This window comes from Stegodyphus dumicola, chromosome 11, assembly GCF_044657685.1.
Source record: "Stegodyphus dumicola isolate Sdum_Otavi_A_Nest chromosome 11, ASM4465768v1".
In the NCBI taxonomy this organism is placed as follows: domain Eukaryota; kingdom Metazoa; phylum Arthropoda; class Arachnida; order Araneae; family Eresidae; genus Stegodyphus; species Stegodyphus dumicola.
Genome location: NC_140778.1, coordinates 15,850,438 through 15,866,970, shown reverse-complemented (window position 1 = coordinate 15,866,970; position 16,533 = coordinate 15,850,438). Strand labels below are relative to the sequence as shown.

The 16,533-nt window shown below is 35.0% G+C and overlaps 2 protein-coding genes across 2 annotated transcripts in view; both read right to left on the bottom strand.

Moving 5' to 3' along the window:
• Positions 1–462: 462 nt before the first annotated feature.
• On the bottom strand, positions 463–1,161 carry LOC146993807 (uncharacterized protein F54H12.2-like). Its single transcript, XM_085826247.1, has one exon. It carries the CDS (start codon positions 1,159–1,161, stop codon positions 463–465), a length of 699 nt encoding a protein of 232 aa, XP_085682373.1.
• Positions 1,162–1,779: 618 nt separating this feature from the next.
• Positions 1,780–16,533, bottom strand: part of LOC146993806 (uncharacterized) — a 31,436-nt gene continuing 16,682 nt past the window's right edge. Inside the window, exons 3-5 of the mRNA XM_085826246.1 lie at positions 3,649–4,021; positions 2,352–2,620; positions 1,780–2,100 (exon numbers count right to left, since the gene is read on the bottom strand). Coding sequence (XP_085682372.1) covers positions 1,780–2,100; positions 2,352–2,620; positions 3,649–4,021 — 963 coding nt within the window. The remainder of the gene's footprint in view (positions 2,101–2,351; positions 2,621–3,648; positions 4,022–16,533) is intronic.

Here is a 16,533-nt window from a genome sequence, read left to right as displayed (position 1 = left end):
TCTTACATGAAATTTCTTGATTACAAAATTATATACTTTAATATCATTAGATATATCTTGAGGTATGAAAGATAACAATATATCATTGAGAGATTGTCCACGACATTTACAATGTAAATAGTATATGCAATATTGACCACATACTGCTGTTACATTAGTTTGGAGAGTCATCGAATTAAAGTCCATCTGTGGAAATCGTTCTGCATACTTGGTTATCGGTCCAGGAAAATAGGATGGGTCATGTCCATAGGAATCGAAAAATTCTAAATGCTGTGGGGATGAAATGTAAAAGGCTAACCAGTGACTACCGGATTCAGATGCACGATCTACATTAGCTATAAAGCAACTTGGATATTTCTTGATCTCGATAGGGAGTCGATCACTTGCAAAAACTCCCAGAAATGCTTTTCGTGTCTTTGCATTCTGAGAGAGTGCTCTGTTTATTTCAAGGCTGTCCATTGCTTAATTAGCAAAATCGCATAGTACATGACGAGATTTTGTTATTTCAATCACGTTTTGAAATTCTGCATAGACTAGCACCGAGAGAGTCACAGAGAGAGCTTTAGCAAATTTAATTTCTACTCGCAAATTGCCTTGATGCTGTAAGTTAAAATGAGATCCATCACACATATCTGGAGTTAAATCGAAAGCATATAACACATATCCTTTCACAAATTCTTCTCGAGATAAATAGATGCCTTTGTCGCGATTAAATCCAGAAAATAAACTGTGGTAAGCACGCACATAATGATTAGATTCGAAATCAAGGTCCATTGGTTTACATGGAACGGGTTGTCCATCTACATAAATCGATATAAAGTTGACATGATGATGGGCAAACAGAAAGGGATTCATCGAATATTGTCCATTCATTGCAGCATTTTCTACACAAGTAATAATGACTCGCTTGGGCATCAATCCTAAAAATACATTATCTTGCATAAAAGACCAACTTCCCTTAGATACTGAATATGTTTTGCATAATACTCGATCTATAGGGTATTTAGCAGAACTTTTTTCCAACGCTTTTACATGTCCGAGAGAGACTCCAGGGTTTACTTTTACTTTTCGGATAAACAAAGAAGCATGATCCAAGATCACTTTATAATCGGCATCTTTCTCAGTAGAAACTAGACAGAAAGCAGATTTACTACGCACCATTTTAATTTTCACATCAACTAAATTTAACATGAGTCGATTTTGTTGAAAAATGTCACAATGTAATTGTCCTATCAAATCCACACTTTGACTGTTTTTTATAAGTTCACCGCGAGCTTTTAGTCCAGCATCCGCATCTTGAGCTAAGACATCTATTTTATTAGGTGAAGTGTCTTGGAAAAATCCTTCGCAGGTGAGTAAACTTTTCTTTGCATCTTCCCCATAATTCAATAATGTTTCGATGAAGGCTGTATAGGGATAGGTATTTGTCGCAGATGAAATGTTTCTTTCATTTAAACTTACATCTACTTGCGAAAAGAGAGAATGTAAAAATAAATTTACAGGGGCAACCGGTTCTTTGCCTGTGAGATTGGATCCGTCTGCCTTAACTACTTTAACTTTCACGTGTATATAAGAAGCAGCTAGATCAATATAGTCTTCACCACTGCCAGAAATATTAAATTCGATAGGTCCTCCATCTCATATCTTTGCGAGAGGGTGATATTCCACAAACTGTCCTTTTTCTATAGCTGTTTGCGTAGGAGGAATGGTAAATAAATCTAATTCAGATTTGACGCAAACGGGAGATTCTCAATGAATATACGAAGTCATACTTTTTTTTTAAGAGAAAATATCCTGTGCTTTCACCTTCTTTGATCGGTGAGAAATGGTACGCTTTTTCCTACGTTTCTGCTTTTTATTGACTCGTCCAGAACCAATCATGTTCTTCACTTTAGTAGCAGCTTTATCCGTTAATATATTTCCGGCTTCTTTCAGTCGACGCTTAGCAGCCTCTTTTACATCTTGTCCTTGTGATACATCATTTAACAAATTCAGTCCACTATGCCATACTTGTTTTCCAATTGCTTTGGCTCCTGATTTAATAAGAGGTACGGCAGCGCGAAAGAAGGATCTGAATAGACCCCCTAATCCGTATCCTCTCTGATAAAGATTACCTTGATAATAATTCAATAATACGTTTGTTGTACATAATAATCTTCAAAAGATTTGACAACACTGATAAGGTACATACATTATAAGAAGCATTTTTGACGGAAATGAAGTTTCACGTATGACTTTCCTCGTTCAAATGGCGTAAATGCTCCCATATGCGTTCTTATATCGATTTCCAAAGTGTCTATCATTTTCCGATTCACAGGTAAATAATGAGGTCTATCAAATAGTGCACTCACCACTTCTCCATCGCTACCAGTTACTCTTACAATTCGAAGTAGAGGAGCTAAAACATCTCCTACGATTTGAGGTTCTACAATATCCGTATATATCATTAATACACGATAATGTGCACAGGGGTCGGCTGCAAAAGGACTTTCTACAACAGTTTCGGAACTATCATCTGTAGATGTAATTTCCATAGGTTCAAAACCTAACATTTGTGCTAACCCATCATGTAAAATCACTTTAGCGTTATTTTTCACTTTGATTTTCACTCGTTTTGTTACTGGGTTATAATTAAAAATTATTTTGTTTTGATGTTCTTTAATATAAATAGCTTTTAAAATATCAGGTACTGTTTCATAACATCCTGGAGGTAATCTACGACCTAACATTTCACCATCTTTCTCTAAAACAAATCCAATTAAGTTATTGTCTGCATTCACATTGTGCCATGTGTGCGGATATAGCAATTCAATCAAACAACTTCCCACATACCTTTTAATTCAATGGGAACAGGCAAACGTGTTATAAAATGTGAAATTTTATTTTCGGGAAATAATTCATAGAGCTATCGCTCGGAAGTGTTACGTAGAAACTCATTTTCATAAATGATTCGGATACAGTATTTTCTCACACTTTATATCGAGAGTAAATTAGAAGCTGGAATCCATTGATTGAATTTGTCGGGATAACCGCGAGATTTTACAAAGTATTCTGTCTGTTTCTTACGCATACGTTTCTTTAAAATTTTTTCAATGCGATATTCCTCTTTCAGTCTCACTTTCTACAACTCTTGTGCATAAAACGTTCCTTTTACTGAATCTCCAAGTAAATCCTTAATTCTATACACGGCTGGATGTCTTTTAACACACTCTGTCACCACAAATAGTTCTTCCGTCCAATTGGTTTCATAACCTTTTTCGAAAGTAAGCTTTAGTTTGGAAACACGTACCACATCTCCTACAGCGAATATACATTTAGAAATGTTAGAAGGATGATCTTCATACAAGGTAAACCATACATCACTCATTTTCTGAATTGACTTCTATGGGAGCTCGCTTTATACTTGAATGAAAAGTAGCATTATAACTTTCTATTAATTTGTCCAAGACTTCTACATATTTATATGTATTTCGAGTCGTAAAGTATTTCCACATTTTTTTTTCAAAGTGCAATTAAACCTTTCCACCACGGATGCTTTAGTAGTATTGAATGTATTGAAAAGTTTAACTTGATTTCTTTTTTAAAATTTTATAAACACTTTATTTTTAAATTCGGTGCCCTGATCCGTTTGAAGTAATTTTGGTTTACGTTGGCTCATTATTTTTTGAAACGCTTTCACAATATCTTCTCCTCTCTTTTGTTTCAGAGGAATAGCCCATGCATATTTGGATAATATGTCAATACAGGTTAATATATATCGATAACCATCATTATGATCACGTAAATGTGAAACATCCACTAAATCAGCTTGCCATTGTTGATCTATAGAATACACGATTACTCTATTCGTTGGAAATTTTCGGCGAATCGGCTTGTGAAGCGTGTACGCATCTACTCCCTCTAACCATGTTTGAATCTCTTTCCTGGAAACTTTACCTCCTGCAGCACGATGTAAAGCTTCAACACCACCAAAACTTGCAACATGAGCCGGATCCTGATACGATAAATTCATATTCATAACCTATTGAATTATTCTTCATATGGATAATTATAAATTCCCACTGTCGTTAAGACGTAGCGTAAAATCAATAGGAATTTTATGAAATTCTGTAAAAATATAGATGGATGATAAAATAACACATAAAACAGTGTATAAACACACCGCAACGGTGGCTTCTCCTGGGGCAGGCATAATTGTAATTGATGAGTTGATTCAAATTCCATTTTCTTTTATATAGGCTTTTTTACCTGAATCTGAATGTATCCCGTCAGCTTAGTGGTTAAAATCTTCAAACTACTGAGCTGGTGAGATATTTTGTTTGAGAGTTCAATTCTATATTTTGAATCATAGAATATTTTTTTAATAAAAGAAACTTCTAAATAAATTATTTTCTTTTTTCGTCCCTAGAGGACGCCATGACCCCGTTGCCAATTAAAAAAAACTAACTTTAAATGAAAAGCAGGAGGTCTACAACTCAATCAGCAATCTACCAACACCTCAACTCCCCTCGTGACCACGTCTCCTAGTGTGATGACGTTGCCTTTGGTCCCGCCCTCTGTGTGACGTCATTGGCCACGCCCACACCCCACACCGCGTGCAGCAGAACCCGCATTTTCTATCTACTGTCAAACGTCTGTCATTAAAACGTCTCTTGCATATATAAATTTTCAATACAATACCGATATGCTTCTATTAAAACAAATCTTCATTAAATGTTAAGGTACGTTAAATCATTAACATTTTGAAATTTATTTTAATGATTCTGTTCAACTTATTGTGTTGCGGATAGTCGATTCTGATTAAAAAATAGGAACTTTGAATAAGTACTCTGGATTTATATATTAGCTTCAAACTGTCAAACCAGATTTTAGTTGAAGAGCGGTTATAATTCAATTATTTTTATTCTCCATTTTAGATATTAGATGAAGAAATAAATTCCATTTCAGTACGTGTTGAAAGTATTTCTGTTGTCTTGGCTAATTCGATAGCAGTATTAAAAATTCGAACAAAACATAGATTTTTGGCGACTCAAAAGTTATATGCAGCAACCCCAAAATAACAAGCTAAATTTCAGAAAAGCGAAACCCTTCCCAGCAGGGAGTCTATTAGTGCAATCACTCCCGTCGAAATTACCGGGGGAAAGAAATCCTAACGCGAGCGTATATATGCTTGAACGCATATATACGGCTCGGCCACTTGGAGGGTTAAAGTAAACGTAATTAGCCGTGTCAATTGCACATGCGTAACAGATTTATGACATATCAATCATATGCCAGCCAGACATGTTCTGCCTCGTGCCAGTAGCATGGTTGCAGTGGTCCAAAATGGAAGCTCTTATTCCTTCTCCTGCCGCCTGCGAGGTTGTGTCGGTGATAAAGTTCTTGAATGCAAGTATTGCGCCAATTGAAATTTATTGTCAGGTCTATGAGACAAACATCATGAGTAAAGCAGATGATGCATCGTTGGTGTAGGCAGTTTTCAGAAGGTCGTCAAAGTGCTCATAATGAAGAATGCAGTGGCAAACAGTCCCTCATCAATGATGATCTTGTGATGGAGAACCGTCTCTTCACGATTACGAAGCTGAGCAGCCATTTTCTGCAGATATCACAATCCTTGTTGCAAGAGATTGTCACTAAGCACCTGCTGTTCAAAAAATTGTGTGCCAGCCCTGCTAAAAATGCCCCGTAGAAACCCATAAAATGTTTTTATGGGGAATTGGCCTACGGGTACCCGTACAGCTCTGTGGGTACCCGTAGGCCAAATCCCCGTAAAAACCCATAGAAAGAAACGTACCCGTACGGTTGTACGGGTACCCGTAGGCCAAATCCCCGTAAAACCCATAGAAAGAAACCCGTACGGTTGTACGGGTACCCGTAAGCCAAATCCCCGTAAAAACCCATAGAAAGAAACCCGTACGATTGCACGGGTACCCGTAGGCCAAATACCCGTAAAAACCCATAAAAAGAAACCTGTACGTTTGTACGGGTACCCATAGGCCGAATACCCGTAAAAACCTATAGAAAGAAACATGCACGGCTGTATAGGTACCTGTAGGCGAAATACCAGTAAAAACCTGTAAACGGAAACCCGTACGACTGTACGGTTACGAGTAGGCCAAATCTCTGTAGAACTGTAGGCACTATAAACAAAATCCCAGTAAAAACCCATAGCCAAAAATCAAAACTTTATATGCATATCCATTGGCCAAATTTCCATTAAAAAAATGGATATTCCGTAGGTCTATGCCTTGTAAAAACCAGTAAACAAAAGCATGTACACCTATACAGGCACCCATACGCCAAATCCTGTAAAAACCACTACACAAAAATCCACAGACCAATAAAGGTTCCTCTTGGAAAAATCGCTGCACAAAACCCATAAACAGAACCAATAGCATTATACCATATTGGAGTATCCATACATAGAATCGTACATAGAACGGGTATCCATATACAGAATCCCTATAAAAAACAATACACAAAAATAGAACTGTAAATCAAATTTCCATAAAAACATAAACCAGCAGAAGTACATAATTAGCACTGATCAAATGTACAGAACTAAATTGCGGAGATAGCATGTAAAGTAATTTTAACTAAAACTCAGTGCGAATAAATAAAAATTTTAAAATATCTAGAAGCCTACGAGCCCGTCCTTCTTAATGCACGTCAATATCTATAAACATATTACAAAATATTTGTATAAATTCTCTTTACAAAATTTTAAACTACCTTTATATAATTCTGAAAATAAAATGAATAGAAAGATAATAACCAAAGTCATGATTCACAACCATCGAATGATATATGTACATATATATATGTAAGAAAAATAAGGAATATGCAAAAGATTAAATTAGCAGCGTAAAATTAATTTTCCTTCTCTATTCTAAAAACAGTAATCTTTCTGCACTGCATCATTTGGAGATTAATTCATGTCATATGACTCTTACATAATTTGATGTTGAAAAAGAAACTAAAACAAACAGCCAATAGTAATTTTACAGCAGTATTAACTATCAAAGACGAGTAAAAATGCATCGAGAACGAAAATTAACTCGGTCTGAATTAAGATTTCACACTTAACGTAACGCATTTGCTTTTTACGCTTTGTATTAGCTGGATTGCAGTCCGTCTGCTCCTTGTTTCTTACTACACATTTATCAAAAATGTTAATTTTTGGAATAGGCATAAATTGCCAACTTGTTTGTGGCTGCAACATATTTGCTGAAAGAAAAGTTGAATTAAATCTACCTCGACTGCCAAATTTCTTATTCATTGTGGATTGGAGTTTCAACATCTCTAAGCCATCAAAATTCTTGCTGTTCATTACGGATTCAGCTGCTTGTATTTGACTACAGAATCTATTACATATATATATAATATCATTTCATTTGATGGTTGCGAATCATTACTTTGACTGTATATATATTATTGATTTCATTATAAATATATACATATAGTACTGTACCTCACTGCATATATTTGTATTTCAGTTCTTTAATTGGGAAATTAAACAATTGTATTTAATCACATCAGCTTGTTTAACAATTTGATACCTAATGAGAAATGTATTGCCTAAGGATGGTACTTTCTAGCATCTGCTTAAATTTTAAGTTACCTACAATGCACTAAACCAAATTAAAAAACAAAACTAGAAGAAACCCAAATTTTCAGGAAGAGAAACTTTATTAACAAGCAAGCAAAAAGAATACGGGACTAGCAAATTAGAAACTTAACACAGAGTTCAAATTTAGCATACTTGCTATCCCCTTAAAGCTCGGTTACCGATGATAGTAACACCCTGCAGCTTATTATGACATGCATACACATAGAAAGTGGAAAGGATGAATCCAAGAATATAATGTAGTGAAGAAATAATAATATACAAATACTGTGTCGACCCCTTATTACAATACTTTGAATGTTACTTGTATCTCTCAAAAGATAAATGAAACATGAAGATAACATATAATAAACTTAATAGTACCCAAAATACAATAAATTATATTGTAACAAAATGAATTTTAAAAAATTTACAAGTTTCAACAAATACCAATTCTCAACGCACAGTTCGGGAATTAAGAAAATATCTCATAGCGTATAATGTTTTATTCCGTATCTCACTTTTAGTGCTATATAATCTTCCACAGATTTTATATAAATAAAATCTATAACATAATGGGTATTTATAGTATATGTAGTTCTTGATGTAAAAAAGATCAACTTTTGTAATGTAAAAATTCCATCTATGTGAATAAGTATGAATATACTCATATACACGTAATTATACTAAATAACTAATTTAATGAAACTAAATTCCTATAGAAAAATGGGGAAAGTGTAGAATCGCCCACTGCTTGGCGTGTTTTTTAAGAATTGCACATACTCAGTATCCATGTACACATCGACCTATTTTCACTTAAAAAAACATCTCAGAATTGCACAAAAATGCCATTGTGCACTCCTTTGACTTTATTCATGTACACATCAACCTATTTTCACTTAAAAAGTCAAAAGAAAATTGACAAAAATTCAATTCCTTTTACTTTTGTATAAAGTGCCAAATAAATAAGTGGGCGATTCTGCACTTTACCCGAAAAAATATATAAAAATACCATTTACCTATATATATTAATAATTTATTATTACACAAGGTTTTTCATATATCATCTCAAAGGAACATAAATTTAATTAAAGCGATGCATTATTGGAATAAATTTGAGTCAGTGTTTTACGTGCAAGTTATTTAGATTTCTATTGTAGAAAGAATACTTGAAATAATGTATAGAAATATTATTTTGAACCATAAAAATTCTCAATAGTAAAATTTAAAGTACTGAAAAGGTAGCTATTGTTTTTGACAGTAGATTATATAATATAAAAATACCTCATGCTGAGCATTTTCTGAAATTACAATGCTAAATGAAATTGATATAGTGCAGTATTTAGCAATAATAACTTTTTGTAAACAAATGTGGCTATATTCGCTTAATTGTAATGACAGTAAATTTAACTGCATTTGTATAAGGCTGTACAGAAGATTTATTTATATGGGTTTTCATCCGCAGAGAACAACCGGATTCCCTGTGGAAGTGATTCCGAAAATAAATGTTTAAATATTACTCTAACTATATTTGAAAGCAATGCTATAACAGTGCCCTTATAAGACTCATGATCCGAAAAGCTTTGGTTTTAAATGTCTCGTAAAAACTTTCAATTACTTCTGCAAAATTCATACCCACGTAAAAATTACTACACCAATTGATTATGCAGCAAAACGTTCCTAAAACAATCAACTCCACAATTCGAGATAATGCGAGTTTCCTGTAGCCTGACAAAACTATGAATGATTTTTAAGTCCTGTTATTTAATTATTGTCCTGACAAATGTGCCATTATCAGAGGTGGTCATTTAAGAAATTAACCACTATATGAGGTTTCAACTAAATGTAATTTTTTTCAAATAAATAATTCACTTTTTATACTCCCAAGACTAGTACATTTAATATTACATAAATCTTATTCACAAATCTACTTCTATTTCAAAAGCAACTTATGAAAAACACATTTGAAATTTTCTTCATCAAACTATTAATAATGAAAATTAAAGTATGCATAAAAATGATTATATGTGTTTTAAAAAAATAGCACAAAATATTTAATGTAAAAATGTGGTTCTAGTCTCATACTTGTAAAGAAAAATAGACCAAAAAGAAAAACAATGTAAGCTACTATGATCATCTAAATTTTCACATAATTTTAGTAGTGGAAAAAAGATTCCTTAAGCTTGTATGTCTTGTCTACCCCATTCAATAAGTAATAAACACATTAAATACTTCAATGTTTATTTCATTAATAAAACTTACCTATTTTGCTCGCGAAATATAATTAATACATTTTTTAAAATATAAAAAAACATTCTTTTTGCCGGCCACATCACATTAGTCGAAAAATTCAAAATTAAATCATGCAAGATCATTTTTAAGTAAGGTATGCTCAAATTTATTAGTACATAATATTCAAATGATAAAGCATCTACATGAACAAGCTTTAAAAAAGTATTTCTAAACTGCAATCAAAAAAATAATTTTCCAAAATACAGTTTCAGTCGAATGCAAAAACTACATTTCTGCATCTGCACACTGAAACAAATTATCAAGCCTGAAATTATCACTTTTCAGTCTGTACCTTCCGTTGTTTAAAAATAGTGGACTGTAAATTAACTTGATGTTACTTCAGTATAGAACTCAAAAAACCTCAGACTCCTAACGTTGACCGAAACTTCTTTATTGACTTTCAAATAGTAAGTTAGGCGAAGAGGAACGGCGAAGACCACACAAACTCCGACTTCAGTGGCGGCTTACCAACACAAACTCAGAAGAACCTGCGCTTAGTTGAAACTCCAGTAATTCACAGCAACCTCGAAGCTCTAACCGCAAGCTTTAAAAACCTAACAAATTTGCGTCTGCGCCGCTCCTCGGTACAAAGAAAAAAATACAATTTGCATAACATCGAACATACCCCCAGCCTTGAAGTCCCAAGGGGGTTCAAACAATAAATTTAAACTGTTGAACTGCATAAACCTAAAAAAAAAAATTTAAGTCTCTAAATCAAGAATTAAATGGCAAAGCGCATAGCTTTGCTACAGGTCGTTTTATTTCACCATTAGACGTCCGCAAACTCACCACTCGAACTTTCTCATCCAGACCGGGATGCACTTTAATAATTCTACCTAATTTCCAACGTAGCGGAGGTAAATTTTCGTTCTTAATAAGAACCATATCACCAATCTTCAGGTCTTGTTGCACCTTGCACCACTTGGGTCTCTGCTGCAATCTAGATAAATACTCACTGCTCCAACGATTCCAGAAATGTTGAAATAACCTTTGCACGTTCCTCCAACGGTCACTGCAGCTCATGGTTTCTTGAATTTGGTTAGATTCTGGAATAGCGCTTAAAGCCGCTCCGGTTAAAAAGTGTCCTGGTGTTATCGCCTCCAAGTCGCTACAATCACTTGAAGCTGGTACTAAAGGCCCTGAATTAAGACAGGATTCAATTTGGGTTATTAATGTCAAAAATTCCTCGTATGTTAAAATAAGTGTTACTAAACATCTTTTTAAGTGATGTTTCATAGACTTGATACCCGCTTCCCAAAGCCCTCCAAAATGAGGGGCAGAGGGAGGATTAAACAACCATTTAATATTTTCTGAAGAAATATAACCCTGTAGCTGTTCATCACGTTGAACAATAGAAAAGGCTTTCCTTAATTCTTTATTAGCTCCTATAAAATTCGTTGCACAATCACTGTGAATTTCACACGGTTTGCCTCTACGAGCTATAAACCGCTTAAGTGTCGCGAGGAATGATTTTGTTGAAAGATCTCCAACTAATTCTAAGTGTATTGCTCTTGTAGTAAAACAAATAAATAGACATACGTAACACTTAAAGATTTTGACTCCTCTACCAGGACGATATTTAACGTTAAATGGTCCTGCTAAATCAATCCCTACACGAGAAAAAGCTCTACTTTGAGTAACTCTTGAAGCAGGTAAATCTGCCATTAGCTGAGTTGCAGTTTGCGCTCTAACTCTACGGCAGATAACGCATTGGTTTATACACTTTCTTATAATATCTCTAGCATTCACAATCCAAAATCTATGTCGTATGACAGAAGTGAGTAGCTGCGTACCTGCGTGAAGATACGTGTCATGATAATGCTTAATAATTAAACGCGTAATATTGTGATTCTTAGGTAAAATCATAGGATGTTTCTGATTATTTGAAACTGTAGAGTTTCTGAGCCTTCCGCCTACATGCATTACTCCCGCGGAATCCAAGAAAGGACTTAAAGACAGTAATTTACTTGATGTCTTCAAGGGTTTACCAGATTCTCAACAGAATAATTCTTCTGGAAATTCGGCTCTTTGCACAATCCTAACAATCATAGAAGTAACTTCACAGAATTCTTCAGTAGATAAATAACCCTTTATACGCTCTGTAGGTAATTTACTACAATTATTTCTGAATCTTAAACACCACGCTAACACTCGACATAACTTTAACCATGATGAAAATCTTGAAAACACACTAGGCTCTTAAAATTTGGAAATATTTGAACTGAAACTCTTTTTCAATTCCTTCAACATAACTTCACCCTCTAATTCTACACTTGAATTTTGCTGTACATGAATTACGGATTCGTTTAACCACTGCGGTCCCTTCATCCATAACTCACATTGTAGAAATTCTCATGGAATAAAACCTCTGGTCCCACAGTCTGCAGGATTTTCTTTCCCAGCAACATAATTCCATTGAATACCTGGAACAGCTTCTTGGATTTTTGCAACTCGATTTGCCACAAAAGGTAGCCAACGGCGAGGTTCGGACGAAACCCATGCCAATGTAACCCGCGAGTCGGTCCATGCGTAAATATTGTTAATAGGCAGTTCTATGCATGATAATACTGCATGTAAGAGGTCTGCTAAAAGTAACGCAGCACACAACTCTAGTCTCGGAAGAGACTGGGTTTTTAAGGGCGCTACTCTGGTTTTCGATGTCAGAAGGCTGACTTTGACTGACGAATCAAGGTCGATTGTACGGAGATAGATGACTGCACAATAAGCCTTTTCTGAAGCGTCGCAGAAAGCATGGATATCTATCACTACTGCCTTCGGACTCAAGACATACCTCGGAAATTGTAAGCTCGAAAGTAAGGGCAATTCTAGATAGAAACGCTTCCATTTCCTACTTATTCTCTTGTCGACGAGTTCATCCCAACCCAGCTGTAAGTTCCATAACTCTTGTAATAATATTTTCGCGTATATTATTGTTGGCGCTAACCATCCCATTGGATCAAAGATTTTGGCTACTTCTGATAAAATAGTCCTCTTAGTAAACTCTTTATCACTTATGCATACCGAAAAATGAAACGTATCACTAGAGTTGTTCCAATTAATTCCCAATACTTTTACTTTCTTGTCACTGTTTATTTCAAGAGAAATACTAGATTCTCGTAAGCACTCGGGAATATTCTCTAAAATAGCTGAACTGTTTGAAATCCACTTCCTTAAGCGAAATCCACCCCTTTTCATCATTTCATTCAACTGCTGAACTAGAACATTCGCTTCCTCTTCACTTTGTGCCCCTGAAAGCAAATCATCAACATAAAAATCACGAAGGGCAATTTTTGATGCTAAAGGAAATCTCACTTGTTCATCTAATGCAAGTTGTTTAATTACTCTAGTAGACAAATATGGCGCACAGGCAGTCCCATATGTAACTGTCACTAATCTAAATGTACTCAAGGGCTCACTAGGACTATCCCTCCAAAGCATTCGTTGCCAATTTGTATCTTCTGGGTGGACACGAATTTGTCTGAACATCTTCTCTACATCGGCACATACTGCAATTTTGCGAGTTCTAAACCGTAGAAGAATTGGAAACAGCTCTTGCTGAACTCTTGGTCCAACCATCAAAATATCATTCAATGAAAGACCCGATGTCGTTTTAGCCGAAGCATCGAAAACAACTCTCAGTTTAGTCGTAGTACTTGATTCCTTTAATACGGCATGATGAGGCATGTAATACGTAGAGTCAATAAGAATCTCTCCCTCAGGCACTCCCTCCATATGTCTCAGCTCAAGGTATTCCCTCATGAAATCCTTATACAGTTCATATATCAGAGGCCTTTTTAGAAGTGAATTTTCTAAAGATTGGAATCTACGCATAGCTAATTGTCTGGAATCTCCAAGCTGAGAAGGCGGAGAGTGAGACGGTAATTTCACAGTATATACCCCACTTTCCTCTCTCGTATATGTAGATTTGAAATAATCTTCACATGCTCTCTCCGATTTAGTAAGCATGTCAAACGTAGGTACAGCATCCAATTTCCAAAAGTCAGACAGCATCTGATCAGTTTCCACTTTTATATTATTAACATAGATAGTAGGATTAATTTCTGTTGAATTATTATTATTCACACTACCTGAAATAATCCATCCTAGTTCAGAACGAGAAGCTACCGGTTTACCTTCTTCGCATTTAATTATTTCTCCCTTTAAAAGAGGTAAGGCAATATCTACGCCTAAAAGTATATCAACAGGCCCACTTTTGTAAAATGTTGGATCTGCTAACATTAAATCATTATATTCCTCAACGTACTTCTTATCCAATGTAAAATGCGGCAAAGTTCCAATAATTCTATTGATGATAAATACTGGTGTTTTAAATGACACTTTCGCCGGAAAATGCGGAACGAAGTTTATTTCCGTAATTTCATTAGTTTTCGTATCCAAAGACCCTGAACATGAAATAAAAACTTTGGCATTTCTTCTTGCTAACCCTAGCCTTTGTACACAATCTTCAGAAATCAGGCTTGCTTGACTGCCAGGGTCAAGGAGGGCTCTACACAATTGGTATTCACCCGATGAATCTAACACTTTAATAACAGCCGTACATAATAAAACTTCACTCTGAAAATTAAAGTCTGAAACACAAGATTTAATTACTGGACTAGAACTTGCGATATTCTCCCCTGACCCAGCCGATTGAGCGCGAGGTTCTGGCCCAGGGAAAAATGGCTTAGCCGTCACTGATAATTCATTCGAACTGTTCGAAACTCCTTTAAGTGCCTTTGGTTCATTTTGAACTCTTTCGAAATGCAGTAGTGTGGGATGATTTTTAAAGCACTTTTTACATTTATGTGTACTTCTACACTCGAAAGCTTTATGGTTTGAAACAAAACAATTAAAACAAACATTATTTCTCTTGACAAAATTAACGCGTTCCTGAACATTCAGATTTAAAAACTTATTACATTTAAAAACTGAATGACCGGCTTTACAATACGTACACTGCGCGCGAATCTCTGAAGCCAATGAAGTTAATTTGTCTTTTGTAACTTGTTTTTTAACACCTTGCGGTTTACCTGCTTGCAAGGTTCTGGCATGAGATTTCAAGAACTCTAGCAGATTATTAAGTGTTGGTATTTCCTCACTCTTTAATGTTTTTTCCCACCATCCTCTCGTCGAAGAATCCAATTTAAACTGTACTATTAACATTAAAATAGTATCCGCGAATTGCTCCACTTTGAATCCTAGATTTTCAAACGAACATACACACTCTCTTACAGTGTCTACTAACGCTAATATATGACTAGGAATTTCAGATTGTAAATTTGATAAATACAAGATTTTCTTTAATAACGATGAAAGTAATTCTCTCTTATGTGAAAATCTTTGACTCAATAAATGCCACGCTATTTCGAAATTCCTATCACAAATAGTTAAAGCTTGAACAATCCGCAAAGCATCTCCTTTTAAAGAACCCTTTAAATATTGTAGCTTTTGTGCACCTGATAAACGGTCATTATCCACTATCGCCGTTTTAAATAAATCAAAAAATGATAACCATTCTTCAGTACTGCCACTAAATACAGGAAGAGTTAGCTTAGGTAAGCGTATACTCGCTATTTCACAAGATTTAGTTTCCACACTAATGTCTTTAACATTCTTAACTCTGGTTAGCATTAAAATTAACTCATCACCAGTATCTTGTACGACCTGTTGTTCTTCTATAAATACATCAATATCTTTTTCTTCACACACTACAAATATGTTACTAAAAATATCCGAAAGTTCGGTCATTAAGTCATTTAATCTAGATTTAAAAAGTTCTAACTGATCAACATCAGCAGAATCGTAAGTCACGGTAATTTTCTCTTTCAGTTTACATAACTTAGCTTTAGCTACACGCTTTTTAGTCTTAAGCGTTGTAAATTCCATTATCTAATAAGAAAAAAAAACACACTGACTCACCAAATTTACTGCGACTCCGTAGCCGACGGACCACAAAACATGTACCTTCCGTTGTTTAAAAATAGTGGACTGTAAATTAACTTGATGTTACTTCAGTATAGAACTCAAAAAACCTCAGACTTCTAACGTTGACCGAAACTTCTTTATTGACTTTCAAATAGTAAGTTAGGCGAAGAGGAACGGCGAAGACCACACAAACTCCGACTTCAGTGGCGGCTTACCAACACAAACTCAGAAGAACCTCCGCTTAGTTGAAACTCCAGTAATTCACAGCAACCTCGAAGCTCTAACCGCAAGCTTTAAAAACCTAACAAATTTGCGTCTGCGCCGCTCCTCGGTACAAAGAAAGAAATACAATTTGCATAACATCGAACACAGTCTTTAAGCACATTGTTTTTCAGAATAAAAGTAAAGATGGAAAATCAATTTCACGCTCAGAAACTACATTTCACAAATAGTCAGTTATCAGCAACGTTCTCTCAAACATTAGACACGATTACACGTGCATGGCTTTAGTGGTATATTCATAGTCAGTGCTGGTATTTTATTATTTATTACTAATTTCTAAACAGTAAAACAAAGTAAAATTTGTAATACAGTAAATCCTAGTAAATAATATATTGCATTACTACAACCACGAAGAAAATAACACCACCATCACACAACAATAACTAGCGCGGCGCCATATTGCTTGTTTGGGAAACTTCTGAGAGTGG

What these genes read in the sequence shown, in the direction of transcription:
- LOC146993807 (XM_085826247.1), bottom strand. Translation starts at nt 1,161, where the DNA reads ATGGTGCGTAGTAAATCTGCTTTCTGTCTAGTTTCTACTGAGAAAGAT.